The following is a 12,509-nucleotide window of genomic DNA, read 5'->3' on the forward strand; positions in this document are numbered from 1 at the left end:
GAGCTTCTGCCCCCTGGTGGTCAGTGCAAATCATAGCGACTGGTCGACTGGTTGTTCGGTCTTTCGGTTGCTTAGGCTTTTATATATATAGACTGGAGGCCCGTTGCAGGAAGATTCTTGCAAGAATAGGACTTCCTCGGGCCGATCGCGCCACCAAGCCCCGCCACCCAGGGCCACACACGGGGGTCCCGGCTGGCGGCGGGGCTTAGGCGGCACATGGGGGTCCCAGCTAGCGGCGGGGCTTAGGCGGCACACGGGGGTCCCGGCTGGCGGCTCGCGCTGGCCCGCCCTGCCTACAGTATGCAAATTAGCTGTCATCTTTGTTGTGGCTAATTTGCATATCACTCTGATTGGCTGATGGGCATGGCAAAGGTACGGTCAATTAGCATCTTTGTCTTTTATTAGATAGGATGAGACCACCATCTAATATGACTGACTGAAATGTCATTATGTGGTGTATGACTGTATAACAAATGGTCCACTTTCTCTAGTTTTTAATAGCATGTTACTCATTTCCTAAACCCTCGCCAACATTGCTTTTAATGTACATATTTCTACCAACAGTCTGCTTATGATTTAGGTATCCCCTAAGATGATAGGTTTTTTTCCTACTGTGCTCCCAACTTTTTCTGAGTTCTCACTAGCAGAGTCAGTAGCATCCATATTTCTGCCTACAATTTGTTCAAGGCAATTTAATCTAGGCTTTTTAAAAAATCATACTCCTCAAAATTCTTTCAGCTTCTTTCCATTACCTAATTCCAAAGCCACTTCCAGAATTTAAAATATTTGTTATATTATACCCCATTTATAGGTACTCATAATATATAAGTACATAATCTCTAGTTTCCTATAGCTGCTGTACCCTATTACCAAAAATCTATTTTCCTAATCAAATGCTATAAAAGAGCAGAACTTATGCTCATTCTACATACCAGAGTAGATCAGACAGTAAATGGTTTTGTTTATGTAATTACTAGGTTTGTATCTCTGGGAGCATATTTTTGAAGGCATACTTGATCCTACTGATGTGACTGCTCAATGGAGAGAAGGAAATTCAATTGTAGGAAGAACACATTACAGGTATTAATTTTATAACATTAACCTTTGCTGGTTTACCATACAATGTTTTTTGTAAATACTAGAAGGAAAATAAGAGGAAACTATATCATAGAAAGTATTTCCACTTCAACTTGTTAAGAATAGAGAAATCTCACCCAGTCAGCATGGCTCAGTGGTTGAGCATAGACCTATGAACTTTACTGCAATACTAAAAATCTGTTTTTTACATTCAATAAAATCAATGTATTGTTAAGACATTTTTGAGCTTTTATTTTTATAAAACTTTTCATTATAACTGCATATTTTCTAAAGATTTTTAATAGATAGACTTAAGATTTAATTTAGAAAAATTATGATAATTTTATCATATGAAAGAATGCTATTTTCTATTAGATTTTGCTTTTTATTGAAATAAAAAATAAAAATAATTATTTTAAAATGCCTTTCTGTAAAAATGATGTTAGGGGAAAATTTTTAACCAAAGATTCTGTTTTCTGTTAGGATTCCATTTCTTAGAGAAATCAAGAGGAAAAATTGTAATTAATCTCATTTTTAATTGAATTTTCACTGCATTCTTTTTTCTTTTTTTTATTTTATACTAGAGGCCCAGTGCACAAAATCTGTGCATGGGGGGAGGGGGTCCCTCAGCCCAGCCTGCACCCTCTTCAATCCGGGACCACTGGCTCCTAACCGCTCACCTGCCTGCCTGCCTGATCGCCCCTAACCATTCTGCCTGCTGGCCTGATCACCCCTAAAGACCCTCCCCTGCCGGCCTGATCTCCCCTAACCGCCTCTGCCTCAGCCCCCGCCACCGTGGCTTTGTCTGGAAGGACATCCAGAAGGATGTCCAGAAGATGTCCGGTCTAATTAGCATATTACCCTTTTATTAGTATAGATACACTTGGAAAGCAATTTCATTGCATGAATCTTTTCAAAGTAATCATTCTTGAAAAGTAAATAGGGTTTTTTTAAAAAAATACATTTTTATTGATTGCAGAGAGGAATGGAGAGGGAGAAAGAGATAGAAACATCAATGATGAGAGAGAATCATTTTTTGGCTGCCTCCTTCATGCCTCCTACTGGGGATCAAGCCCGCAACCCGGACTTGTGCCTTTGACTGGAATCGAACCCGGGACTCTTCAGTCCACAGGTCAACACTCTATCCACTGAGCCAAACTGGCTAGGGCTGTAAACAGGTTTTTCATATTATCGTTGATAATGATTATTTTTCTTTTCATCTCCTGGGTTCTATTGATCTAATCCCATTCAAGAGTTTATTATATACATAGTCCTAAATTTACAACAGCTGAATTTGGGTGTTTGAAAGTCAATTAGAATTATGCATGTAAATCTAATGTTTGATATTTTAAAAAGTAAATGTGTTATCAGTATTAGTGTAATAGTTCTACCCATAATATACAGAATTTTCAGGAAAAAGTCTTAAATATTCTCAGAGAAGTTATTATATATTGTTACTATAATGATAGCAAAGGATTTGAGCAAACAGCACTAATTCCCAAAAGAAAATCTTCCCTTCTGAAATTTTTACCTGACATTTTATATTATGATCAAATAGCAATGCTATTTTCTCTTAGGATTTAAGAGAACCATCTATTCAAAGAAGTTCACTACTGTGGCAGATTTTTAAAAACAAGTTATTCAAATTTTAGGCTCATGAAAAGTAGTATACCTAATTTATTTATCCAGAATTAATAAACTTTTGTCTTTTTTTATTAAATTTATCCATGTGACATTGGCTAATAAGATTATGTAGGTTTCAAGTACACATTTCTATAATACACGATCTGTATATTGCATTGTATGCCCACCATCCAGAGTCAAATTATCTTTTATCACCATACATTTGACCCCCATTATTCTTTACTACCCTCTGGTAACCACCCCCTGGTAACCACCCCATGTTGTCTGTGAGTTTTTGTTTGTTTTTCTTGTTTGTTCATTTGTTGCTTTCAGTTTATATCCCACATATGAGTGAAATCATATGGTTTTTAAGTTTTTTGGTATGGCTTATTTTGCTAAATTCATAAACTTTTATGGAATTGCAAGTTTTGAGTTGAATTGAGCTACAGGGGTTATATCTTAAATGTTTCAACACTTTCATCCTTGTTTGACCAAAAGTGAATCTGAAGTGATGGGTCACCTTGAAGAAATAAACGGAAAGCGTTTCTGAGTACTATCAGGTTACTTGTAAATACGTGTAATGTAGTTTGTTTAAATCTTTTCCTTTACAAAGAGCTTATGTCATTTACTTTTAGCCTCACAACAATTCTGAGGCAGAAGTAGAAAGGATATCATTAGTGTTCCAGGGTTAATCAGGCTCATGAATGCTGATTCTTATCAGCTCATAGGCCCAAAAAATGTAATCCAGGATACCAAGTAACTCAGACAGGAACTAGAACTGCCAATCCACATGCTTGTATTGATTTGACCAGCACATTCTTTCCATATAGTCAAGCTACAGTTGATACCCAATTAAATATGGAATCAAAATATGGGATTTAACAATGTGCAGTACTTCTGTTATTGGGGTATCCCCTTCCCCACTGGATGCTGGAGGTGGAGTCCTTATGATATCTCAAGAAAAAGAGTTTTCTGAGACTCTCACAGGAGGATGAGTGATTTTTATTTGCGTGGAATTGCATTCCTGGGTTCCCAAAGTCCCATTTCCCTTAGTCCAGTTATAGAAGAGGTGCAGCTGGGGTTTCAGTAGAGCTAAAAGCAAAGCCAGTATCCAGAGTTTCCATTCCATGTTATAGCCAGATCCACTTCAGCATCAGGCTAGTTACAGTTCATTAGTCCATTGTCTGTGAGGGTTCACAAGGCCATGGGCCATGTGGGCGAATGGAGGAAGCAGGAGTGAAAGCCCCACAAGCCAGGATCAACCAAGAGCACAAGAGGAACCAAGAGAGAGAACTTCTTCCTTCAGGGAATTAAGCATCCCAGATCTTCCTGTGCTTGCAGTGGCCACGCCCACTCTGGCCAATGACCTCTGTTCCCAGTGTGACAGTAAGCATCTTTGCTAATCCCCCAACTTTACTGGGCATGTGTCTATTCTTCCCTTTGCTGGACCCCTGAGAAGTGTAAAGTTGTAGCTTGATGGTGAAGCTGCCAAAGTGACATGCCTAGAATATTTGGCCTTCCCTTTGCTCCTTTCCCATTATTAAGAACTAGACTAATTACAGTGGTATCACTTCCAAACTCTATGTGTTTCAGAAGGGATAAGTGACTCATTATTCACCAGTGAATCATCAGTAACATAGTCTGTCTCAGCATATGAATACATGAATACGTGTAGGGCACACCGAACTTCTGAGTCAGCCTCATGAAGCCCTGTCACCTCTGGGCAGAGGAGCCGTGTGATTGAGTTGTAAGTGTATAGACTTTGCAGCCAAAATATCCCAGTTCAAATTCCAGCTTTACCTATTATTAGCTATCTGACATTGGGCAGGTTTCTTCTCTCTGTGCCTGGATTTCTTTATGTTTAAAATAAGGCAAATAGTAGTTTCTACTTCACCAGATTGCTATGAAGATTAAATGCATTAAAAGATGTATAGTCGCCCCAGCCGGTTTGGCTCAGTGGATAGAGTGTCAACCTATGGACTGAAGGGTCCCAGGTTCGATTCCAGTCAATGGCACATGCCCGGGTTGTGGGCTCCATCCCCAGTAGGGGGTGTGCAGGAGGCAGCCAATCAATGATTCGCTCTCATCATTTCTGTCTCTCTCCTCCCATCCTCTCTGAGATCAATAAAAAATTTATTTTTTTAAAAAAGATGTATAGTCTCTGGCACATAATAATCACTATAGAAGTCTTGTTGTTAAAAATACTTAAATGGGTACTGCAACATCTCCCTCCCTTTCAGTTCTACTTTTTCTGTGCTTCCATTACTGTCTACTATTTCTCCATCATGTACCTCCCCACAAATACCTTATTGATATATTCTTTATATTAATATATTCAAGTAGGTTACAAGCCAGCCTGAGATCCATTCTGTCTCTTGAAGGAACTTTGCCTGTCTCTACTCATATCCGTCATTTGTTGATTTATGGTTTGAAATCTTCAGGCAACTTTAGTTTTCATTTCTAAGGAGAAATCTTACTTCTGCTCATCATGGCCTTTGCTTATCCCCAGAAAACTCCCTTCCAAATCCTGTAATTTCCATGTGCAGGCATTATCATAATATATATAGAAATTTCTACTCATTTGATAAGACAAAAACCAGATGCTAACTCGTTACCAATATTCAATTCTAATATTTTCAATAATCATCTGTCACTTACAAAAAAGTTGAACTTATTTCCAAAGATCATGATAGAATAAAATATGTCTGATCCTATTTTTTTAGAATTTCCAGATATTGCTACTATAAGAAGGTAGTGAGCTCATTACTCATCACAGTGAGTGCAAGCTTTTATAGGAACATTCAACTTGTAGATTTTATATAAAATGATTTAAAATTTCTGGTTGTTCTCTTTTTTCTTTGTATCTTGTTTTGTTGTTACAGCTTCATCACTGGTCCAGCTGTAGTCCCAGGGTACTTCTCAGTTGATGTGAATAATGTGGTACTCGTTTTAAATGGAAGAGAAAAAGCAAAGGTCTTTTATGCCACCCAGTGGTTACTTTATGTACAAAATTTAGTACAAACTCAAAAACTCCAGCATGTTGCTGTTGTTTTGCTTGGAAATGAACATTGTAACAATGAATGGATCAACCAATTCCTCAAAAGAAATGGAGGCTTTGTGGAGCTGCTTTTCATCATATATGACAGCCCCTGGATTAATGACATGGATGTTTTTCAGTGGCCTTTAGGAGTAGCAACGTAAGTACAAAATATTAGGCATGTTTCTAGACTAAGACCTGAATTTCAGAACCAGGGCGATTGTGTTTTAGGTTTGCAATAAATATAGTTCTTTTGAGATCATTGAGGCCAGGTACAATCTTTCCCATGGGAAAAAATATGGTTTGGTCTCCTGCTTCAGCAATGATAATTATGTTTTTAAGAGTATTTTCACCTTTTATGAGGAAGGCAGATGAATTACATTTTTGTGTTTCAAAATCACAAGGCATGGGATGAATTTTTAAGTTTATCAACAGTTCCTTAAAGAGAGGTTTAGCAGAGGATGGCAGACAAACAGACCCCCTTAAAGCCATTATTGTAGAATCTCTATAATTAACAGTTTTTTTTAAAAAAAAAAAACCTACTTTTCTTTAAAGGTAATATTAAATCAGGAGCACACTGAACCTTTGGGCTTTGAAGCATTATACCAGTAATATGCTCAGATCTGCCACTAAGACTGGTTGCACACATTTCTATTAAAAAGAAAAATTAATTAATAGCTAAGGTTTCTCAGTATGTCATATATAAACTCTTTAAAATGGAAAACTTGCCCAGCCCCTGTGGCTCAGGGTTGAGAGTTGGCCCATGAGCCAGGAGGTCACAGTTCGATTCCTGGTCAGGGCACATGAGCAGGTTGTTGGGTTGATCCCCAGTAGGGGGCATGCAGGAGGCAGCCAATCAGTGATTCTCATCATTAATGTTTCTATCCCTCTCGCCCTCTCCCTTTCTCTCTCTGAAATCAATTAAAAACAAAACAAAACATGAAAAACACTTATTTTTTTTTATCTTTCTGTTAATAGAGGGGATTTTTATTAAAAGTAAGTTGGCTTTAAGATGAGTTGCTACTTTACATAAACTTCCCAGTGACAGGGATTTTTGTCTTTTTTTTTTTTCCACTACTTTATCTGCAGAGCCTAAAACAGTGCCTGCACAAAGTAGGCACTTAGTAAATCGTTGCTGAATGGATGAATTATGAAAAAGTTCACTAACATGATGTCTGAATCAAATATTTATTATACAAGATGTGGCCTTAGTCTGCTGCCTAGTTGATACATGAATATCACCAGAGAAGCCCATTAATAAGGCAGAATCCCTAGCTTACCACTACAGCATTCTGATTCAATAGATTTGGGGTAGGATCAGACAAAAAGGTTAAATTAAGTATAGCCAAGGGATGGATCTGAAAAATCTATCCCTTAAGTAGAGCCTATATTTATAAACTGTTTTGAAGCCAAAAAATATTACTTTTTCACAGTAATACTACCTAACTTATTAATACAGTATGGGATGGAATCTCTGTAATTCTGGTAATGTTGAACTAGCCAATATCTCTGTTTTAAATCAGTGGTTCTCAACCAGGGGCAGTTTTACCCCCTACTCCCTACCCCAGGAGACATTTGACAATGTCTGGAAATCTTTTGGGTTGTTACAGGGGAGGGAAGAGAGGTGATACTGACATCTGGTGAACAGAGAGAGGCCAGGGATGTATCCTACAATGTAGAAGACAGCTTCCGCGACAAATACCTTAATTGTCTGGCCCCAAGTGGCGGAAATGCTGAGGTTGAGAAACCTGTTGTAGACTGTTATATAAAGCTTTGCTCTTACGTGAAGGTTATATTTCAGGTACACAATTTGATTTCTGTTACTTCCAAATGCCCATAAAAATGGGCCAATTGCAATAGGTCTCTCCTGTATGGCGCACAAGTTTTTTTGTGTGTGTTTTGTTTTGTTCTGTTTTGTTTTGTTTTGTTTTGAATCTACCTACAGCTTTCGAACTGGGAGCTCTTTGCTCTAACAATATGTATGCTATCACTTGGCTAAAGCACTCATTACATCATGATCATTATAAATATAAAAGATTATTTATACTTATAAGGTCTTGAATTCAACCTGCCTTACAGCTACAGATGTGTAATAGAAGTTGAAGAATATAAAAAACAAAGCCCTTTGGCCCACGGTCTCTATTGCAATTTTGTAAAAGATTTCATTGTGAGAATCTTTTTTTTTAAGTCAGTAGATTTAAGGACTTTTCAAAAGTAAGCATGGAAAATTAACTTGTGGGTTTAGAAAGGCATTCTAAATCTCTTCTTTCTATATCATGCTAAGATGTTGGGTTATGGGAATTGTGCCATTTCTGTTGTCATATATTGTTAACTCACATGTACTTGTTTTTATAGGTACAGGAATTTCCCTGTGGTGGAGGCAAGTTGGTCAATGCTGTATAATGAAAGGCCCTACTTATGTAATTTCCTAGGAACTATTTATGAAAATTCATCCAGACAAGCACTCATGAACATTTTGAAACAAGGTGGAATTGATAAGCTCTGTTGGGTCTCAGTAAGAGAACAGTAAGTTATGTGTTTATTTGATTCATTCATGTTGTCTCCTGTCTGAGATTTGCTTTATGTGGCAGCACAGGTTTTCCAAAGAGACAGTGTTAACTCCACTTATATTTGTTTTTTCCTAGGAGATAGATTGGTAATTGAAACTATGAAGAACTTGAGTTGTATACGTTTAAAACAGGGAGAATCTCTTACAGCTATAGTTCATCTTGAAGAAGAACACTAGTAACTGTCATATGCAATGTCAATTGTTTGGGTTTCCTCAATCATATTTGTTAGTCAGACTTGACACACAGGGACTAGGGAATGTGCCAATAAGGTCTTAGGTCATCCCTGAGGTGTTCTGCAGACCAGCTCAGTGTTCCAGTATTGGCCTGGAGCATTCCTCCCTCCTCAGGAACCTGACAGCACCCAAGGACTGTTCTTCAGATCCCCAGATCTAACACAGGACCTTGTATAGAGTAGGCCAGGATAAAGGGGCAGTGGATGGATGGATGTACACATTGATTTAATAGGATTGACTTTCTTCCATTGTTTTACCTGGTAATTGTGAAACAGGTGTTCTGGAGTGAAAGAAGACATTTTGGAATTACTCACTTTGTTTTTAAAAGATCAAATAGAGTTTTGCGTGTATAAAGCAGAGTCACCAGAGAATGAATGTCCTTCTAGATCTAGAAATGCATTCATTGTAGCAGATACTCTCTTCTAGAAAGCGTAACTCCTAATTCCATTATTTGTGTAGCCATAATATATCCATTCAGTCAACAAGCATTTATCAAGCAACTGTTTTAGCCATGAGGGATACAGCAGTGAACAAAATAGTCATAAGTGCCCTCTTAGGACTTAGATGCTTATTGGAGGACACAAACCAGTAAAATATGTGTCAAAAGATGAGAAATGCCATGTTAAAAAAAAAGTTGAGCAGAGAAGCGATGTAGAGAGGATGAGGGATCAGGAGTGGAGAATTTGCTGGTATAGAGTGGCCCAAGAAAGCACTAGCTAGAACAGTGATGGCGAACCTATGACACGTGTGTCTGAGGTGACACGCGAACTCATTTTTTTAGTTGGTTTTTCTTTGTTAAATGGCATTTAAATATATAAAATAAATATCAAAAATATACATCTTTGTTCTACTATGGTTGTAAATATCAAAAAATTTCTATATGTGACACAGCACCAGAGTTAAGTTAGGGTTTTTCAAAATGCTGACACGCCGAGCTCAAAAGGTTCACCATCACTGAGCTAGAAGGTTACATTTAAGCTCAGCCACAAGGATGAGCCTTGTGTCTGTTTGGGAGAATAGTAGTTCAGGCCGAGGGAGGGCACATGTGAAGGGCCTAAGGCGGAACCATGCTTACCATGGTTGAGGAACAAGGGACTGTGTGCCTGGAATGGAATGAGTGAGGGTAGTGTATAATGGCAAAGTTTATAGTGGGAATAAAATTATTCTTGTAATTCTTCTCAGACCATTGGGCCAGGAGGTCAAGTAGCTTTCCTCCTTGCTTCCCATTGCTGCTTCCAGACCGTTCTCCCCTTTCCCTCCTTAAAACCTCCAATTTTGAATCTCATGCCAGCAGACAAAACCATCCGTTACTTTTACTCTTTGATGTTGTATTCTGACCTTTGGGTTTATCTCCTTAATTCTTTGAAGAGTTTAGTTCCTGGCACACTCTCTCTGACATTACTCCAGTATCACTTTTGGTGACTCCCCAATCTACATAGATGGTCCTTCCATCACCTTGGTCTTGCAGTTCCTTTATCTCCTCTCCTCCATGATCTGGTCTCCACGTGACCTCAGCTATTCACTATCAGGGTCCTTTCCTAGACCTTATCCTGCACATACTGCTTCTTCTCCATGGTCTCAAGTTCCAGCATCTCTCTCCATAACCACCATTTCCTGTCAGGCCAGCTCATTCTCTGTAATAATCTCCTACAGTTTAGCTGGGACTTACAACCCATTGTTCCTACTCCCTTTTCATTGTCCTTTGCTCACCTCATACCTTTACTTTCTTCTTTACCCCACTTAAATGTCATAGTCAATCATGGTTAGATGTTGACTATGATTGTTTCTTAATTTAGCAAACCCTAACTCGGGTTAAATCTAGCTCTCTTGCCTGCACCAAACCTATACCCATGCAACCAAACACTTGGAGGAAGCTGCCAATCAATCTCATTTTTAATACATGCCCTTGACCCTCAAGTGTCCAACAGTCATCCATTTCCCTTGTCTCTGTATTCTTCCACTCTCCAAGAGAATGTTTCATAACGTGTTCTCTCTTCCAAACTACACATACCTTCTGACCCCATTGCTCATTTTACTGAGAGCATAGGAACAGTCAGGAGAGAACATCTAGCTTTTGAACTGGCCTCTCAGCTTCTACCCTTGCCCCTGGATAGTCCATTCTTAATAGAACAGCCCGATTGATTCTGATACCACACAGATCAGGTCAGTCACCCCTCTGATCCATACCTGCAAGACAGGATTCTCTGACCTCATCCTTCCCCCAGAGCCACTCTGGCTTCTTTGTGTTCATTGAACATGCCACACACAAGCTGTCTCGTGGCCTTTATACTTTCTTTGCTCTCTGTTCTCCCCCAGATATTTGCATGTTTTGCTCCTTCACCTCCAGCTCTGTGCTCAGGTACCCCTGTATAAGACATGCTCCTGATCACCTATTTCAGATCACAACACTGCCCCCTCAGAAACCCCTCCCTCACTCTGCTTCATTTTTCCTCACAGCACTTACTAGTAACACCTTCTAAGTAGTTCACTGACTTGACTTGGTTGCTACCTGTCTCTATCACTAGATCTAGATTATAAGCTCCAAGGGGCAGGAATTAGGAGGGTGAGGTAGAGAGAGAAGAACTTGGCAGTCAGAAAATATTGGCTGAATTAACATTCATTCAGAAATTTTATGGTGACCACTGGATTTTAAAAATGTGTAGCTGTAAACTTTTCAAATTCTTAAATATTTTCAAGAAATCTATTTAGGCAAGATTTTATTTATCTTTTCTGCCTGTCATCTCTATAATAGTTTACCATTGCCTGTAACTGACATTAAAAGGTAAAATCACCCAGTTGGTGTGCCTGAGTGAACCTAGAGGTCACTGGTTCTATTCCAGATCAGGGCACATGCCCGGGTTGTGGGCTCGATCCCCAGTAGGGGTATGCAGGAGGCAGCCTATCGGTGATGTTTCTCTCTCATTGTTGTTTTTATCTCTGTATCCCTCTCCCTTCCTCTCTATAAAAATCAATAAAGCCGAAACCGATTTGGCTCAGTGGATAGAGCGTCGGCCTGCGGACTGAAAGGTCCCGGGTTCGATTTCGGTCAAGGGCATGTACCTGGGTTGCGGGCACATCCCCAGTAGGAGATGTGCAGGAGGCAGCTGATCAATGTTTCTCTCTCATAGATGTTTCTAAATCTCTATCTCTCTCCCTTCCTCTCTGTAAACAATCAATAAAATATATTTTTTAAAAAAATCAATAAAAACTTTTTTTTTAAGTAAAACCTTTTTTTTTCCACAAAAGATATGCTTAGTAAAGTAAAAACTACAGCTGTTTTCCTGATTTTTCAGGTGGCAGCCTCAGGAAACAAATGAAAGCCTTAAGAATTATCAAGAAGCTTTGCTCCAGAGCGACCTCACATTGTGCCCAGTAGGAGTAAACACGGAATGTTATAGAATATATGAGGCTTGCTCCTATGGCTCCGTTCCTGTGGTGGAAGATGTCATGACAGCTGGCAGCTGTGGAAATACATCTGTTTCCCAGAATGCTCCTCTGCAGTTACTCAAGTCCATGGGCGCTCCCTTTATCTTTATTAAGAACTGGAAGGAACTTCCTGCTGTTCTAGAAAAAGAGAAAACTATGACTTTACAAGAAAAAATTCAAAGAAGAAAAATGTTACTTCACTGGTATCAACACTTCAAAACAGAGCTAAAAACAAAATTTACTAATATTTTAGAAAGTTCATTTTTAATAAATAATAAAGGTTAACTATTAATTATCTCTTTGAGCCAAGATCTGATTTTTTAAATGATTCCTAACATTGTGTGTGTGTGTTCGTGTGACTGTGTGTTTATAAATGTTCTTCAAGGTGCCCTTGTACACCCTAGGTTATGTCTGTCACGCTTGACCAAGTGCTCCCTTGCTGGGCCACTCCGAAAATGAAGCTAAAACGTTATTCAGCTCGCTTTTATAAAGATGAACGATTCAGTATTTCTTAACTCTTCTCACCCATTGAACCCACTCTAG

General features: G+C 38.8%; 1 protein-coding gene across 1 annotated transcript in view; it reads left to right on the forward strand.

Moving 5' to 3' along the window:
* RXYLT1 (ribitol xylosyltransferase 1) overlaps positions 1 to 12,263 on the forward strand; it is a 15,761-nt gene extending 3,498 nt beyond the window's left edge. Inside the window, exons 3-6 of the mRNA XM_014462729.2 lie at positions 978 to 1,080; positions 5,583 to 5,897; positions 8,093 to 8,263; positions 11,834 to 12,263. Coding sequence (XP_014318215.1) covers positions 978 to 1,080; positions 5,583 to 5,897; positions 8,093 to 8,263; positions 11,834 to 12,251 — 1,007 coding nt within the window. The 3' untranslated portion in view covers positions 12,252 to 12,263. The remainder of the gene's footprint in view (positions 1 to 977; positions 1,081 to 5,582; positions 5,898 to 8,092; positions 8,264 to 11,833) is intronic.
* Positions 12,264 to 12,509: the final 246 nt, after the last annotated feature.

The sequence above is a fragment of the Myotis lucifugus genome, unplaced genomic scaffold, assembly GCF_000147115.1.
Source record: "Myotis lucifugus unplaced genomic scaffold, Myoluc2.0 scaffold_189, whole genome shotgun sequence".
NCBI lineage: Eukaryota > Metazoa > Chordata > Mammalia > Chiroptera > Vespertilionidae > Myotis > Myotis lucifugus.